Below are 18702 nucleotides of genomic sequence, written 5' to 3'. Positions count from 1 at the left end.
CATTGCTAGCCATAAAACTTTGTAACCACAAGGAAGGAATGTCCACACATAAACGTAGTGGTGTTTAGGAAGTGGCATTACAGCCACACCACAAGGACATACATTCCAGAGTCTACTGACATTACACAGTCAGATTTAATGGACGGTCTGCATTAGTCACAGGTGAAAGCATATGCAGCACTTTAGCAGCCATCTCCTTTTTAGTCTCTCCTTTGCCCAGGGTCACTAGTACTCACGGGACTCTCTGTAGTCACCTCCTTTCTAGGTACATCTTTCCCAGGGACCCTCCAAGGAAGCATTCGCACCAGGCCCGGACTGGGACAAAAAATAGGCCCGGGCATTTTGGACTGAGCAGCCCAGGAGGGGGGGGGGGCGTGACGGGGGCATGACTGGGGCATGGCGTTCGTCGGGATGGTTGATGACAGAATTTAATGTTCAAGGATGTGTGGATTCGATTACGGTACCTTTTTTAGATTAATCTGATAAATTGGGTCCAATTTAGATCAGAGCTCCCATATGATGCTGGTTTTTTTTTTTTTTTTGTCTTACTTTAAATCCTGTTTTGATGGTTGAGTCCTAAAAATGGTATGAAGCAGCACAAGATGACGGTTACTCTAATCAAGGGGTAGACCACCTTTTTGGGCACAATGTGCTGAAAAATGTTTTCAAAGAAATTGGGAATGCCAGATACATAAAAAACAACTGTCAGCTTCATATAAAGTAACTGCTGTAAACCGCTTGAATAATAGTAAGAAATCAAGTGAGCTTTGCACCTTCACACCTCAGATCACCCCGATTCCTGCACCTTCACACCTCAGATCACGCCAATTCCTGCACCTTCACACCTCAGATCACCCCAATTCCTGCACCTTCACACCTCAGATCACCCCAATTCCTGCACTATCACACCTCAGATCACCCCAATTCCTGCACTATCACACCTTAGATCACCCCAATTCCTGCACCTTCACACCTCAGATCACCCCAATTCCTGCACTATCACACCCTATTAACCGTTGCTGCCTCATATACACCTGTAGGCTGCACTGCACATGCCAAGTACATGTATGGCAGAGAGAGAGAGAGAGAAGAAAACAACACAGCAGACAGCCACATGCCACATTACCTTCCTCCGCAGCGTACAGCACATGAAGGAAGGAGGTGGGTGGAGTGATTCAGTAAAAGGCGCAGAGGACGAGATCCTCCTCTGCTATGTGCATGCTGGGTCTTCTCCCCGGGATGTCACTGGTTGCTAGATGCCATTCGGCCGGCCATCCTAGCAACCAGTGTAGCTCACAATGAAGCGCCCAGCGCCGGCAGAGGATAAGATCGGAGCGGTCAGCAAAGATACTCGGAGATGACAGGGAAGTGAAGGGCTCGGTTTTTACACATAGTAGCGGCCATACATTTTCGGCATCTTTAACTCCTTATCGGCCGAAATGGGATAGGCTAATTTTCGGCCGAGAATATCAGTTGCCAAAATTTCGGTGCATCTCTACTTACATGGCACATGTTCTAGCTGTGACCGTGTGTAGCTGTTTTGAAAACAGCTACACACACACTGTCACTGGCTGCTGCTAGAAAACATGTGCCATGCGGCATGCCAGTTTGCTTGTTACATGTGATGTGACAGCCAGGTGCACATTTTCAAGTTCAAAATGTGCACCTGGCTGTCACATCACATGTAACAAGCAAACTGGCATGCCGCATGGCACATGTTTTCTAGCAGCAGCCAGTGACAGTGTGTGTGTAGCTGTTTTCAAAACAGCTACACACGGTCACTGCTAGAACATGTGCCATGTAAGGAAAGGACACAAAAACAAACACGACAACACCGCTGGGATTTGTGGTTCTGGCCTCCGGCAGAGCATGGTTCACTTCTGGCTTAGCAGCAGGCAGGCAGGCCGCAGGCGTAAAAAACAGATAACAGTCAGCTACACACTGTCACTGCTAGAAAACATGTGCTATGCCAGTTTGCTTGTTACATGTGATGTAACAGCCAGGTGCACATTTTCAACTTGAAAATGTGCACCTGGCTGTCACATCACATGTAACAAGCAAACTGGCATAGCACATGTTTTCTAGCAGTGACAGTGTGTAGCTGTTATCTGTTTTTTACGCCTGCAGCCTGCCTGCCTGCTGCTAAGCCAGAAGTTCCAGACCAGAACACCGCTCTGCCGGAGGCCACCCAGAACCACAAATCCCAGCGGTGACAGTGGTGTGTGGTCTGTGGTGTTGTGTTTGTAAATTGTGCTGCTGCCCTTCTTTCCTTACCTGTTGTTGCTGTTGATGACTTGGCTCCTGTCCTGGTCGTGGGTGGTGGTGTTGTTAATGTTGTCTGAGTCTCAGTCTCACACTCGACTCCAGTGCAGCTCCAGGGCAGGCACTAGTGACACTTGACACCCCACACTCTGACTCTGACACTCAGTCACTGTCTCAGGCAGACTGTCAGTTTCTGTCTGCGGTGCAGTGCGGCGCCGGCGACTATTCACTTCCCGCTTCTTCCAGACCAGTGACAACACACAAGGCAGCATAGGGTCCCCGCCGGCCTCTAGCTCCACCCCTGGCCTTAGTCACCTAACGTTTCACACACAGTCACACGGTCCATCGCCTCCACCCCCTCCTGAGCTACGCTGGATGCCGCTGCGGAGCCGGCTGCCAGCTGAAGTTAGCCAGGAGTGGGGAGTCGGGGACAGCGGCGGGCGGCCAGATTGTGGTATTGCGGGGCCCGGGCAGTCGGGGACAGTGGCGGGGCGGGCAGGCGGCCAGATTGCAGTAATGCGGCGGCCCTCAGACTCCGCGGAATCGGCCGCGGAGAGGCCAGCAGCGGCAACGGCCGGACACTTACATTATAATGCGCCCGGAGGCCTCGGCGGCCCACCGGGCATATGCCTGCTGTGCCCAATGGTCAGTCCGGCCCTGATTCGCACACAGGGATCTCCAGCCTAGCCTAAAAGGACTTTTGCAATCTGCCCTAGCCCCCACTTCCATAAGGGACAGAATGACTACACCTGAATTCTTCTATGTACAGATCCACTCCACCCACCTCCTGCCCTGTCCAGGGCCTACATGTGTTTATTATATCTTTATAGGTGTGGGGGATTTAGATCTAGTGTGTCCCTCACGATCTGACTTATATATGGGTGCTGACTCACCACTGAAATTACTGCAGGAGGGCTCTGCCTAAAAGGGCCCAGCAACCGAAAAAACTGTCTGCTTTAACCAGACACTATTCTGGTACAGAGTCACCTATTGGCAAAGTAGCTAACTGCATCTGCCTACCGACTGATTCACATCTACCGCTTGTTTAAAGTATTCATATCTACTGCCAGTTGAATTTTATTCTTAGCTTCTTCTCTGCTTACTGTTATTAATTAGAAATGGTTTGGTACCTACTAACACATAATTTTAGTCACTGTTGGACTGTTTGAGTATTCTTGAAGGTACACTTTTACCTTTAAACCTTTTTATCACCTTACTTTTTCTTTTTTTTGCACTTTACAAATGTAACAAAGGTGTATATAAAACCATTCTACAGGGTTACCTTTAGTTAGTGAGTCTTACTGCCCTCTGTAGGTCCGAAGAACGGATTTGGTGACTACAAGTCCTTTCATTTTTAGGAAAGTGAACTTTATCACAATTAATTCAAACTGTCACATATAGCCAAGCCAGGCCTAGACAGACCTCGGTCTACTCTCCCTTTTCTTCAAAGCTGAGTTAAGAGTCTTCTAATCCTATCTCCATCCTGCTCTTGCCAGAAAAATAGCTCCATCCTCAGCTTGCTGAGTCCATTTATCACAAGAAAGGATCCAGACGGGTACAGCTATGAACATATATTTTTTAAATACATGCCTTTAAAAGGATTTAATGCTGATTTAATATTAGTCTTGAGGTTTGCTGGTGTGGTTGCCCGTACCACATATGACTCAGATATCAGAAAAAGTGTCAAAATTGCTTTCATAATGCCTAAAAGTATGTAACAACCTTGTGTATCTGTTTAAACCTGTGCTGTATATCATTTGTATTGGTTGCGCTGATGGTAGCATCAGGTCTTAATCTGTGCTATACATTTCTTTACCTGGGAATAGGGTGTGATGGATGCAAACTGCTGGTGCAGCTCCAATAACTGTATGAGCTCTGCACACTGTTTTGCTTTCTCTCCGATTAAACTGATATAGTGATCTGGATCTTGAGCAAACATGAAAGCAGCTTCCTTGGAGCTGAAAATATAATACCTTTCTCTGTGCTTTAGAATGCCAATGTTTGAGTTTCCTGTTAAAAAATAAATATATGAGTAATGCAAACGCAAACATACATTGATTGAAAAATTCAAATTAACTGCACATAAACACATTTACGTAAGTAGATGAATGATACAATATATAACATTGTGTTTTAAATGGCTGTTTACTGAACTGTATGTTATAATGCAAAATCAAATTGCTATTGTAAACGATAATGTGACATTTCCCATAAACAGCAAAACATAACACTTACTTTGAACCTTTTTCCTGCACTAAGGTTAAATTAAATGGAGCAGCTATATTACATTATTCAACCAAACAATATTCATCAACATGCATTTTGCAGCTCTTTTTCCCATAAATAGTTTATATATATATATATATATATATATATATATATATATATATATATATATATATATATATATATATATATATATAAATATAATTTTTTTTGCACTTTTTTTATGGACTTTAGTTGCCCAGATATGTCAATTTAAGATGAGTTCAATACATGTTTAAAGCACTTTTATTGTCTCTTATGTGATTTATTAAATTATACCTAACACAAGGACAGCACACTTTTAATTATCGTTTGGTCGGAGCTTGTTATACATCCTACTTGGATGGATTGGTGATTTTAATGCTGCTGCCTGTTTAATTCAATTACATTTTTTTTTGTTAGTGTTTTACCTAACTTTTTGTCACTAAGGTTTACAGTTTGTTTTGCAAGCGCACTAATATTATCTTGCGTTTAGGAAGGTTTATTACATTACTTACAAATGATGCATTTAATAATGAGATTTGCAAAACATTGCATTCTGTTTTTTTGTAGATTTTACACAGTCACAACCTTTTTGGAATAGGGGTTGTATTTGACACAGTGAGAAATGGTGGAATAGAGGCACTGAGCTAATAATTACATACCAAACTCATCTACAGCTATCATGCAATCCATTATAGGGCAATTCAAAACATATTTCATACTTCTGGGAATTATGAGGGTTAGTGCTAAATCCCCCTTCTGGTCTTCGCTATTGCCCAGGACTCTATAGGTAAAATCACCACCCACTATGGTAAGGCTTTGTTGTGCTGATACTATTGTCACAGGCCTAAGTAAGTTCTCCATACAGATCTATAAAGAATCCACCAGGAAGAGCAGAGTATGAAAATCTATCATGCGGCCTCTAGTAGATATGAAATATATGGAGAACTTACAGTTATTGTTATTGGTAGCTAGATTTTCAGTTAGGCTCCCAGCCTATTACAGTTTTCCTGAGGGTGGGAAGAGAAATCTCTACTAAGGTCCTAAGGCCCAACAGGTAAATAAACCTTGCCATGCTTCACCTAAAATTAGAAATCTGTTTCATTTGGAGTTGTTTTTTACATTTTTCATCAAATCTACTCTGCTATATTTTTTCCTACGAAAGTGGAGTTACTCCTAAATCACCAAATTAAAAATAGAGATCATCTAATATATACTATTGCTACACAAGCTATACTGCAATTTAGTATTATTAAAATTATCTTTCCTTTTCAAACTGTAGTGTTGTAATTTTCTGTAAAATTCAATGCAATATGGCAATCTAGAGGTATACAGAACTTCCCCAGAAATGCCATTTCATGCTTGTGTGACTGGCTCACAGATTTACACAGCAGTCTGCACATAGATACAAGTCAGATTTTAGGTATCTTCTGCAACAAAAATTTATTTTTTGGTGAGATACTCCCAAAGGGTTATTTACTTATTTCCTATGAAAGTCCATACTACAGTCATACATATTCCCATCAGGGATGTGCTACTACATATGGAGACAGTAGATATCTCTGCCACTAGCCTACCTTGGAGGAAACGAATAGTGAAAGACAAGGCCAATCTAAGCTAGCAAGTCAACACTCCTTTTTGAAAAGGTTCAGCCATGGCATATCTGTGAAGGCTGAGGGAACTGATCAGTATCTGTACATCTTAAGGAGTTTTTCCCATTAAATGCAGTATGTATTCATGGTGTACATTGTGAATACATAAGTACTGAATGTCCAAGTTTATCACATTAAAACAGGTCACACCTGGCAACAAGAGGCCATCTTTTGTAGCAACAGTATAGCCACAAAATCCACGGTATTGAATTGGGAGCCGTTCATAATTTGCAGTGTTTTCTGGGAAATACCACTCCTGTGTCGGAAAATCTGATGGAGTTATATGAATGCCTATGTAAAGAAATAAATTGTATTGTTAATAATTTAAATAAATAAAATAGCATTGTTATATACAGTGGCCATAGAACCTATCATAGGATTTTGTTTACAACTGGTTTATGATAAATGGGATTTTGAAAATATATTTTATTTCTATTGATGTATTCATTGAAATGTAGTTATTTTTAAGCTAATTTTAAATACACCAAGCATAAAACTAATAACAGACCTCCATTTGCTAGCAGTATCCCATCAACACTAGTTATACTGTATATAACTGATGAATTGCACTGAAAGGTGTGTTTGTTCTGTAGTATAAGCAAACATATGATTTTATATATTATGAAAAAGCATTACATTTATTTTATCAAATTATTGCAGTGTGCATATTAAATATTATAAATATACAGAAAAGGTTAGCTTGCCATATACAGTCATGTGAAAAAGTCGATAAACCAATTAAAATAATTGACTTTTAAAAACTATGTGAATAGGTAAACATTATATCTTTACTTAGACAGTGTCTACAGATAAAGGCGATGAATAAAAGCACAAGGAATATTGCCTTTTCAAACATTTATTCACCAAAAATATCAACAGATATAACGGCGTACTATGGAATGCAGACATTGCTCCCTTTAGCAAAATTATTTCTTGTTTATATTTTGCATACTTGCCTACCAGTCATTGATATCATCATTTTTGACCACTATTTTGTGCAAAATTCTTTCAGTTGGAGATGTTAATGTGCCTTCCAATCTTAGAGACCTGGAACAGTTGGCAAAAGAAGAGTGGTCCAAAATTCCAGTAGAGAGGTGTAAAAAACTCATTGATGGTTACAGGAAGCAACTGATTTCAGTTATTTTTTCCAAAGGGTGTGCTACCAAATATTAAATTGAGGGTGCTAATAATTTTGTTCAGTCCATTTTTGGAATTTGGCATAGAATGAGCCAGATTTGGCTTATTGTTTCTCCACTTTTTTGTATCATACCAATGCAAACAAAAGAAATAAACAAAAAAATGCCTAAACATTTAGAATTACAAAAATTTTTTGGGCAAAGTGGTGCATTATCGGATAGAAATTCAGGGGGGGCAATTGTTTTAGCCATGACTGTACATGCATTTTGCCACCAACTGTTACAAGAGTTATAGTACATGCAGATCCCCCAATGGACCTTTGAAGTTCTTGGAGAATTCTTTTAGCATCAAAAAATCAGCTCTTGGGCTTAATTTGCTAGGCTGGCCAGTCCTGGACAAATTAGCAGTTGTTTGAAATCAACACTACTTAGAGACTTTTTTCTTACAGTGGAATGATTGATTATAAAATAGTTTAGTGATTATTTTAAAGCCCCTAACAGACTCAGAGGCCTTTGATCACTTAAAAGCGGAGTTCCACCCAAAAGTGGAACTTCCGCTTTAGGGAGTCCTGACCCCCCAAAATGCCACATTTGGCATGTCATTTTTTGGGGGGGGGGGGAGCGGGTACCTAGTTTTGACAGGTACCCGCTCCCACTTCCGCTCGGAGCGCCGCGGCGCCCTGAGCGGAAGTTCTCCTCTCCCCCTCCCTCCCTGCAATCTTCTGGGACACGTCAGAGGTCCCAGAAGATTGCCGGCCAATCACGGCGCGCAGCGCGACTCGCGCATGCGCAGTGGGTACCCGGCTGTGAAGCCGCAAACTGTAACAGCCGGGTGCCCACAGCAGTGATGCCGGCGCCGAGGGAGAGGATCGAGGCTTCCGGCGGCCGCATCGCTGGACCATTGGACAGGTGAGTAAATGGCTGGAACTCCGCTTTAAACAGCAAAGCGAACACCAGACCCGAGATATATGATGTTTAAATAAGATAGGTTCCACCTATATATTCCCTTTGGAATTTGTATTCATTGGCACCTAATCTTGAATGCCTGGTTTTGATTTCATGGATTTGAAATGGTAATAAATGCTGGGGTTGGTTTACTTTTTCTGGATTTGACAAACCTGTATTTTAAGAATTTAAATGATAATGAATATATAATGTCAATTCTGTGAGTCATTTGAGATTATATATATATATATATATATATATATATATATATATATATATATATATATATATATATATATATATATATATATATATATATATATATCACCTTTTTCCATAGGTACTTTTTTAATAAAAGATTTAATGTTTCCTGTCGAAATATGTTAACCAATGTTGTTTAAATATGTTAAACAACTTCTGTGGGGGGTATTTTTTCACATGACTACATAGTATCTATATGTTCTTTATACTTTATCAGCTGTAATAAAGATTCACCCCCCCCCCCCCACCTCATGAGACAATTTTATCCATATATACTGTACAGTATATGCCAGAGATGTTTACACTGCCTGTCTTTCCCAGGGCCATCAGAGTAATTATTTGGTATTCTCAGCAAACTTTGTAATCTGCCATAACAAATAATGGCTGTCCCCTAAATTTGCTTTGCATGTACACCAGGCACATCTATTGCTGGATACACCAGAGAACAGAAGAAGTATCCCAGCCCTGGCAGAAAGGGGAGCCATATTCCACCATCTTCAGCTTGTATTAACAAAATTGCCCTGAATGGTAAATGGGAAAAGGGGTAAGGGGGGTGCAATTTCCTGGGGTTAACTCCTTGGAGTGAAATGCAGATCAAGGTTAGAATGTATGTTTATACATTAATAGTGGATGCTAAAATCTGTTTAATGAATCCAGGCTTTTGTTTGAGCCTCAGTGCAGAAAGTACCCAATTACCTTAAATTGAAAATTCTTTGCAAATAATCTCCCACCTTTCCATGACCCTAACACACTATATACTTGGGAATTACCAATTCTTTCTAAAAATCAGCCTTGAATAGCGCTAGCCCAGATTCTTTCAGGCAGAAGCAGGGACACGATTTGTTTTGCTTTTGTGTACACAGCACACCAGTTTAGTGCAAATCTGACAGCCCCTCTCTAGATTGACAACATTAATTTGGATGCATGTTTTATCTATTCATTTTTTTTTTAAATTGCCAGTGACCTTAGTTTATCAAATTGAAGCAAGAAAAAATAAAACTGGTACATTAATGAGAGTCCATATTTTAGTCCATCAGCAATTAGTGAGTCCATATTTTAGTATTCAGGTGAATTTTAGAGAAAGATGAAACCTGACTGTTTTCTCACCTTCACTTTCTTTATTTCTTTCCTCGTCAGTTTTTATTGTTAAATCACTTAATAATGGCTGGAGGATGTGATCAGAAAAGAGCTCTTCATGGAGTCCTAGAAAGGGCTGCAGGTTTGTAGTCATATTACTAAGAACACTTAATAACACAATTTCATCCTGGAAGCTGTTCCACAGGTTAGATAGTGTAATAAAGAGTGGCTGCAAAAGACACATATAACCTTTAGAGACTGAGAGTTTAGACATAATTTAGTCTTGTTCTCTACTGTACATTGCACAGAATAGGACTAGAGTTATACTAGGTTATAGACTAATACAGTATAAATAAACTGTTTCATGAGGCCAGTTATCACTTCTGATTTCAACATATTATTCTACAGATTAAGCCAGACCAGACATTTTTTGTATGTAGGATGAATTAAACTAACCAGTAAACTCCATTTACTTATGCTGATGTGCCAGTTAAACTAAACACGTCTTGTGATTACTGCCAGTGCACAAGTTAACAACCAAGCAAAAACAGGCACTTGCGTACTGTACTCTCTAAAGTGATATGTAATGTTTGTACTTTATAAATACTGGGGTCTAGCAACTGGGAAAAGGAAAGGTAGACTCCTCTAATAGTTTTAAACCAGATAACTGTCTAACTATTGTAAATCCACAATTTCAAGCACCGCAGAATGTATGTCCAGTGTATTTAAAGCAATTTATAATAAACCTGTTTTCTTTTTGGTCTATTCTTGAGTAAATTTAGGTCTATCAATTTACAATGAGTTGTTTCTAAAGCAGGTCATACATTGGTTAGTTTTTTTTTTTTGTTCAACCATCGGGTTAAATGTAAATAAAAAAAAAAAAACTGACCCGATTCCCCCATCCACACATTCGAGGTGGCTGGGGGAATCACCCCCGCTGATGGCCGTGGAGACTTCCCTGCCCTCAGAAAACACTGATCAGCACTGCCAACTATAGCCAGTGGCACTGACTGAGCGGCATTTATCGGAAAGGGTGATGTGACGGTACTCACTGTCACTGGGAGTGAAAGACAGATATTCAATGGTTTGGATTGCTTCAAATGGGGTCTGTGTTTACACTTATGCTAATGTGTATTGTACTTCAATGTCAGAGACAGGCTCTCCCTATTGTTGTTGTATTGAGGTGTGATGTGGATTCTGTTAAGCCTGTCTGTCCCATTGTTAATGAACTCACATATTGTGTCTGTCCAGATGGCTAGATAATTAGTTCAGGTTAATTCTATTTCTGTATACAATTTCATCTGCATATGATAATGTAATCAGGCAACCCCTGACCTGATGGGGTAATTTGATCAGGAAGGGGATGTGCTCATGTGTGTATAAATTGACTGTGTGACTGTTCAATAAAGCAGAGATTCCAGTACAAGCTAAGTTGTCGGCTAGCTTTGTATGGGGGCGGCTGGAAAATCTGATATCTATGTTCATGACTTGGAGGAAGTCGTATACTGATGGAAGTCCACAAGAACAGTGTGGGTTGCAGTTTAGTTACATTGGTGGCAAGCGATGGGATGCTTCCTGCAGTCTGGGACATCCAAACTTCCACCGGAATCCAAGGTCCGGGGAGCAGAAGAGGAGAGGTAGAGATATCAGCCGCCATGGAAGAGGAATTCGGAAGGAGGTTGCGAGAGATGCGGATACAGCATAGGGGACCAGTGTCAGAGAAGCTCCTCCTAGGATGGCATGATTCAATCCACTTGGAACTCTGGGAGGAAGCGCTAGCCTGTGAGCAGCGACACCAGGGAAAAATCCTCCCCTCCTTCTAGGAAAGGTACTGGTCGCGGTACAAAGTATGAATTGTGTTCGTACAGTGAAATGCCTACTGATGCAAATGTTTTCTCATCTTTATCAGAGTTGTTATGTTCTATTAATACCATGTAACATTGTGACATAATGTGATATTGACAGCTGTCATTACTTACATAGACCTGTGCTGTGGGAACTGCAGACTTTGACCGAACTGTATCCCTTAATATTTCCATTTGTGCCCAGTACTGCTTATCAATTTGATCAACTTGTTTGGCACATGTAATGATATCAGACTAAAAAATAAAAAGAACACACATCACTGTCTAGCATAATAAGTGACCATCCACTAGTGCAATAATATTTTACATTTAATAGTTTCAGAATGAACACAGTGCGTTTTGTGTCAAAGATCTGTGCAAAGTGCATTCATTCGCAGGAATCCACACTTCTGTGGTGTGAACACAAACTTCAAGCTAAAGTTTAGGTATGAATTATTTTTGCATATTTACATTGGTCTGGCTTGGACCTTAGTAAGTTTGCACATGCCATACCTGGCCAAGCCCCGTGGAAGCTGGATACCAATTTAGTAGGCATCACTACTACATTGATCTCCATTGTTTTCGGGGACCTGTGCCGAGCTGCCTCACAGCTTCTTAGTGAACATAGGAGGTTGCTTACTTAGCACAGGCACCAATCAGAGAACACATTGCATTTTCTCAATGTCTGATTGGACAAGGTGAAGACTGTGACATCACGGCCCCACCTTTCCACCTTATTCAATCAGAGAATGCTTTGCTTTCTTAGGGAAAATGCAAAGTTCTTTCCGAATGATGCCCATGCAAGGGACCCAGAAGGCAGCAGATATCACTTTAGTAGCAGTAAATACTACAGTGATTTCCCGTTTCCACAGGGATCCCACAGGTATGGAACATGCATACTTATATTGGTCCAAGCTAGACTAATGTAACAGTCCATACCTAAACATCAGCTTTAAATCAGACTGTTTTCTATGGGTTACTGTATTTTACATGCTAATAAAAATATGTTTTTTCAAAAAAGATTGGTTTTATAGAGAACATTGAGAAAAATAAACAGTATAGCTGGGGCAGGTTTAATCCTACCCACATACTTTCAAGCCAGAATCACACTATTGTATTGCGCAATGCACTACGAATTCATTTTGAATTGCAGCCCTCGCCAACACATTACCCTGCATTTTGTTCCCTAAAAAAATGGTCCGGTGTGAGTTTTACAAATACTAAGATGCACTGACAGCTAAGTTCAAAATATTGGGGTGCCTTAATACAACACACATTAACGTGTGTACATATCACCGCAGATGTATGAACCTGGCCTTAATGTGGAATTAAACCCAAAAGCAAATATTTATATTGTGACTTACCAATTCTTAGATGTGATGGCAGCAACATTTTCTTTTTAGGCTTCATTTCCTTTATTTTCACCAGGTGATCTAACCAGTAAGTCTATTTTCTTTCAACAGAACATGCTGTCCTGCATATGTAGCAGTTAGAAGGTTGAGAAAGACCATTTAACACTGACAGAGGTGCTTACAATGATCAGCTTTTATTAATTAAAGTGAAATCTTTATCCTAAAGGGGAAAAAACTGTTGCTGTAACTGTTTGTAAAGTATTAGTCACAGTTTGGCTTCAATTAGCTAATGTATCCAGATCTGCTAGGGCATCTACGACTCTACTCTCCCTATACTGACAATGCTACTGTCCAAAGATGTCTCTGATGCTCCCTTATCAAGAGTGTAGGCTCCCTAATACAGGAGGTGTGTTGCTGGTCAGATCGCCTGGTGAAAACAAAGGGAAGAAAGCCTAAAAGTGAAAACGAATGCAGCCACTACATCTAATGATTGGTAAGCTGCAATATAATACATTTTTGGTTTTGGGATTAATACAGCTTTAACAATAAATCAAGCAGTCTGATATGGCTTTTTAAAAGTCATGCTGCAATAAAGCCACCAGTAGGGCCGACTTAACAAAAAACTGAACTTTAAATAGACTTTTCTGTAACTTTACACCTCTACTTGGAAAATTATGTACACACAATGGTATACAGCAATATAATATCATTTTTATAATTAAAAGCAGTCCTTGAGCTCTGGTCATGTGAGTTTGCCTAGGCTGAGAAAATGTCATTGGTCCGCTGCAGACATAAAAAAAAAACATTTACTCAGTCTCCATTTCCCCAGTGATCAGAATGCAAAATCATAGCTTGTAGCAAGTCACAAAGTGCGAGGCTACAGCCGGGAGCTAATTTGCGTCTTATTCATAACATTTATGAACACAGCCAATGATTATATCATAATTTACATGGCTGTTTCATCTCTGAGCCAGATTTTCACTCCAAGAAATAGATGCTTATCTTTGAGGATGCTTAAATAAGGATGGTATTTAACCATGCAGTGGGGGTTGTGGCCGCAATGCATGGGTTAACTGCTTGTTTCTGTCCTGGGGATTTCGAAGCGGAGATATACTTACCTAAACAGTTGATCAGAGCGCAAGACTGGTCCCTTCCGCTCCTGCCCCCCTGAACGCTAGCGGTCTTGTGCATGGACTGTTCCTGATGTCATCACGCCCATAGACCGGCTCTGGACGTGAGGATGCCAGGAACAGTCCACCGCTAGACGTGGGTGATGGCGGTTTTCCGGAGGATCAAAGGACCGGGTAAGTACAGATTTTCCTTGTGCCCCTAGACAAAAAAGGAGCAATTAACTCATGCAGTGCAGTCAGAGCCCCACTGCATGGGAGAATACATTTTTTTCAGGGGTTTATGCTTTAAACAAAGATAGTGATGTCCTTCTGGGAAGAAAAGCAGATAAAGTCATTGTCAGGGAAAGTACTGTGATCTTTGTGATAGGAACTTATCATGACAAAATGTAACTGAAGTTAGGCTTACTTTAGAGTGGTTTTAAGGACACTATATACTTTTTATATAATCTTCTCTGTTTCCTAATCCTGTGTGCCCCTGTGTGTGCGTTTTTATAAAAAAAATCCTGATACCTGATGTCAAATCGCTGCTCGGTGCTCACGTGACCGGCAGCCTCTCTCCATCTGACAGCTGCAGGGGGAGGGGCCGAGAATCCCCACTCTGACGTGAGTCAAGAGGAGAGATGTGGCCAGTCACGTGAGCACTGAGCGGCGTTTTGACATCAGGTATAGATGGCATTTTTTTAATAAAACGCACACACAGGGGCACACACAATTCGGAAACAGAGATGAGGTCAGTTTACAGGAGGGAGGGCAGAACCAGGCAGGATCAGCCAGGTATTTCAAGTGATAGAAGGGGCCAAATTACACAGCACAAGCACTATGCTGTATAGCATGCTTTAAAAGAACAGGATCCATTTTTTGTAGGGTAACAAACACTTTAATCAAAAGATTTAAATCAAATCTATAATACAAACATCAATGTAGACCACACAAAGCACTTACCAAAATAATGTTTAAAAATGCCTCATGCTGTCTTGCATTGTAAAGTGCTTCTTTCATCTGGGTCAAATTGACCGGATTGTTTTTTGCCTGTTTTCCATACATCTCCTCCAAGATAGCAGTGTATTTGTATATCATCTCCCGAGATGACTGGAGCTCAGAATCAATGTACTTTGTTGTAGCTGGTATTGCCTCCTTCAGAACAACTGGTACTATCAAGGCAAAAAGTCAGTTTAATGATGAATAAATATTCTGCACTCTAAATAATATCAACAATATCCCACTAAGCAGCCATACAATTATCAAAAAGATATAACCATAAATACATACAGCACTCCGTTAAACATAACCCCTATCCTAATGTTCTACTAGGTGTAAAAACTATAACAAATACAAATAAATGACTAACAAGTGTAGGTCACTTATAAAAATGTAAAAAAATCAATGCATTCACAGTGAATAACCATCCAAAAAAAAAAATCCCCATAAATTCCCTTATATATCCTCAAAAGAAAACAACAATTTACTTCTCAGTAATTGGGGCAAATCCTTCAAAAGCGCTCTTTCCATACATTATGACATTTCCCTTTTGAAAACAAATTCACCAGTACCAACTGACCTCTTGATATCAAACAAATTGATAGGCCAAATAGCGCTGAATTTGTTTACAAGACTGCATAGGGATAATCCTACTCTTTTTAACTTTCAAAGACTCTCAGCCTTTGCTGTCACTCTAAGGCTTCTTCATGTACACTAACCTCCCCTCGATGCCAGACATGGAAAAATGCTAAACACAGCCAAACCACATGTAAACACGTCTTTGCTGTGTTTTGCAGTCTTTGGCCAAACATTCCTAGGTTTTTATTGAGTTGAGTTTAGCGGTCTTTGGCCAAACGTTCCTAGGCTTTTGTTGAGTTGAGTTTAGCCATCTTTGGCCAAATGTTCCTAGGCATTTGAGTTGAGTTTAGTGGTCTTTGACCAAACGTTCCTAGGCTTTTATTGAGTTGAGTTTAGCGGTCTTTGGCCAAACGTTCCTAGGCTTTTATTGAGTTGAGTTTAACGGTCTTTGGCCAAATGTTCCTAGGCTTTTATTGAGTTCAGTTTAGCGGTCTTTGGCCAGATGTTCCTAGGCTTTTATTGAGTTGAGTTTAGCGGTCTTTGGCCAAACGTTCCTAGGCTTTTATTGAGTTGAATTTAGCGGTCTTTGGCCAGATGTTCCTAGGCTTTTATTGAGTTGAGTTTAGCGGTCTTTGGCCAAACATTCCTAGGCTTTTATTAACTGGAGTTTAGGGGCGCCAAAAAAACACCAAAAGCTCCTAAACTCACATTTAGGAGCACCCAGTGTACATGAAACCTTTGAATTAAAAAACTGGACAATGAAGAGGCAATACAGGAAAAGTATTGACATTCTTGAACTTTGTTGTTGGTAAAGAATTCTAAGAAAAATGTAGTCAGCAAGGCAAACAAACAAATGGATCCTCAACAAATCAAGCCCAACTTATCAGTAAAAGCCCAGATGACTGGGGTAAAGCTGTCCTATTTTGGACATGTTACAAGACAGGGGTGTCAAACTCAATTTTATCATGGGCCTCATCAGCATTTTGGTTGCTCTCAAAGGACCAGTTGTATCTGTAAGACTAGGTGTCCATAGCATACCACCTTCAGAAGTCGAGTCCCCCACCCTCCCTTTTAGCACAGTGCACCCCCTTACATTGTTCTGCTTCAAGAAAGAAGTTGGGGGGCGGAGCTGGGAAGAAAAAAGTGCAGGGTCTGGAGGAGAAACAGAGGAGGGCTGGAGTCAGCTGCCAGAGTCTGCTGAATGCTGAGACCAAGGTAGGCAGAGAGGGGTGCTGCAGCAGTACAGAGAGGTGCAGGATCTGTAGGAGGAGTTCTGTCCTTCTCTCTTTTGCCAACTGCTGAGACAAGGTGGGGGCGGAGGTAAAGGGGGTGCCGTAGCTGCAGGATAGGTTTCGAGGGCCACATAAAATGGCTTGGCGGGCCGGATTTGGCCCCTGGGCCTTGTGTTTGACACGTGTTATAAGAAGAACCAACTTACTGGAAAAGACAATTTATGTTTGTAAAAATTGAAGGAAAATTAAGAATATGCTCTTGTGAAAAATTAAAGCAGAACTTTACTCTCACAATCAACATTTTTAATCCTTATGCCGCTAACATTATGCAGGGTGGACATGGACACAGCCCGCTCTGCTTTATGGGCAGAAAGATGTAAATAGACTTAGTATTTAGTTTCTTGGTTCATTTGACACATGCTATTTATAAATTTGCACCTTTGCTGATTGGAGACCAAGCCACAATGTTTTCTTTTTTTTTTTTGCTCTAATTGGCTCCTTCTAGAGTTACCTTTTTCTTGCTAGATTATTCATCACAAACCTCACTGTCGGATATAAGTGCATTTCGGGAGCCACTCAAGAACACCAGCAGCGACATTTGTTAATAAGCCAAGCATAAGAACACAGGGTATGATTGAGTTGAAGAAGTTTGTTGTGCATGTTAACATCCATATAAATAAACAAATAAATTACTTTGTTTAGTGCCGGTTCACATTTGTGCGATGCGGGAATGCTGTGAATATGCAGCGTGATCCCGCTTCGCATCCGCACCCCTGGCAGTTCACACTGCCATATGCGATACGCAGGGGGTGTCAATTAAAAGTTAACGACACCCCCAGTTGCGATCACATATCGCAGTGCGATCTGCAAGTTCGCACAGAATCGGATCGCACTAGTGTGAACCACCATGCGATCCGATTCTGCTGCGGATAAAAAAAAGCCTCATGTGCTAGTTTAGTGCGGATGCGGTGCGAATTCAGCCATACAAAGTGTATGGCTGAAATTTGCACCGCACAGAGATCGCATGTACTTTAGGAGCAGTGCGCTCCGAATTACATGCGATCTCAGTAATCGCACTAATGTGAACCGGGGCTTAAACAAAATAATTATTTGAAAATGAACGCGGATATATTTAAATAGTTTACTTATTTTTTCTTTAAGGCTGGGTTCACACTTAGTGCAGACGTGCCTCATAGCAGGGGTCCTGTTCTCCATGTTAGGGACGAAACAAGCCCAAATTTTTGCCTGAATTCGGACTTGAAACGGAGCCAAAGACGCACATGACCCCTGTGCAATCCACTCCATGGCAGCATCCAATTGGCACTAGTGTGAACCCAACCTTAAGGGGAATAGCACTTTCATTAAAGAAGTAATTTACCATATAAAAATGCTACACAAGCCATTTGGTGGGTTTATTTACTAAAGCTAGAGAGGGCAAAATTAGTCACAGTTCTGCAAAGAAACCAATCGGCTTCCAGGTTTTATTACTAAAGTTTAATTACACAAACTGAGGTTAGAAGCTGATCGGTTTCTCTGCAGAACTGTGACTAATTTTGCCCTCTTTAGCTTTAGTAAATAAACCCCAGTTATTAAGAATTCCCTTTCCATTTCATTCTGAAACTGTTGTAATTTACTAAAACTGTCACAAAATTAGGTGTCTAGTGGCCATTATGCAATATTTGTTTTCAAATACCGTACCTTAACTACTTGCACTAAAACCACTTTCAGTGGGTAAAGTGGATGATGCCCAGTGTTGTGTTCTTTTAGCTGACGGAACACTTTCATGAAAAAGCAATCCTAGAGGCTAAAAAAACCACTGGATTGCTTTTACAAGCGGCGGTAAGAGGTCCTCCCCCACCACCTTCTGCCGACTTTCTGAGCTCTCCCACCAGGGAATTGCGGACTGCAGTCGGCGGTTCCGCTGGATGACCATAAAGATGATTGGGGACCAAAACAACTCTGATTATCTCTATGGTCTAAGAAACCAGAAGTGATGAGTTAATTGGT

At 40.8% G+C, this 18702-nt stretch overlaps 1 protein-coding gene across 1 annotated transcript in view; it reads right to left on the bottom strand.

Annotated features, from left to right (window-relative positions):
* CFAP206 (cilia and flagella associated protein 206) overlaps nt 1-18702 on the bottom strand; it is a 66225-nt gene that overhangs the window by 16655 nt on the left and 30868 nt on the right. Inside the window, exons 7-11 of the mRNA XM_082251776.1 lie at nt 14849-15057; nt 11560-11679; nt 9611-9809; nt 6312-6452; nt 4079-4272 (exon numbers count right to left, since the gene is read on the bottom strand). Of these exons, the coding sequence (XP_082107902.1) occupies nt 4079-4272; nt 6312-6452; nt 9611-9809; nt 11560-11679; nt 14849-15057 (863 nt within the window). The remainder of the gene's footprint in view (nt 1-4078; nt 4273-6311; nt 6453-9610; nt 9810-11559; nt 11680-14848; nt 15058-18702) is intronic.

The sequence above is a fragment of the Pelophylax lessonae genome (assembly GCF_965119305.1).
Source record: "Pelophylax lessonae genome assembly, chromosome: 3".
NCBI classification, from domain to species: domain Eukaryota; kingdom Metazoa; phylum Chordata; class Amphibia; order Anura; family Ranidae; genus Pelophylax; species Pelophylax lessonae.
The sequence above is the reverse complement of the archived record's forward strand: the minus strand, read 5'-3'. Positions and strand labels throughout refer to the sequence as shown.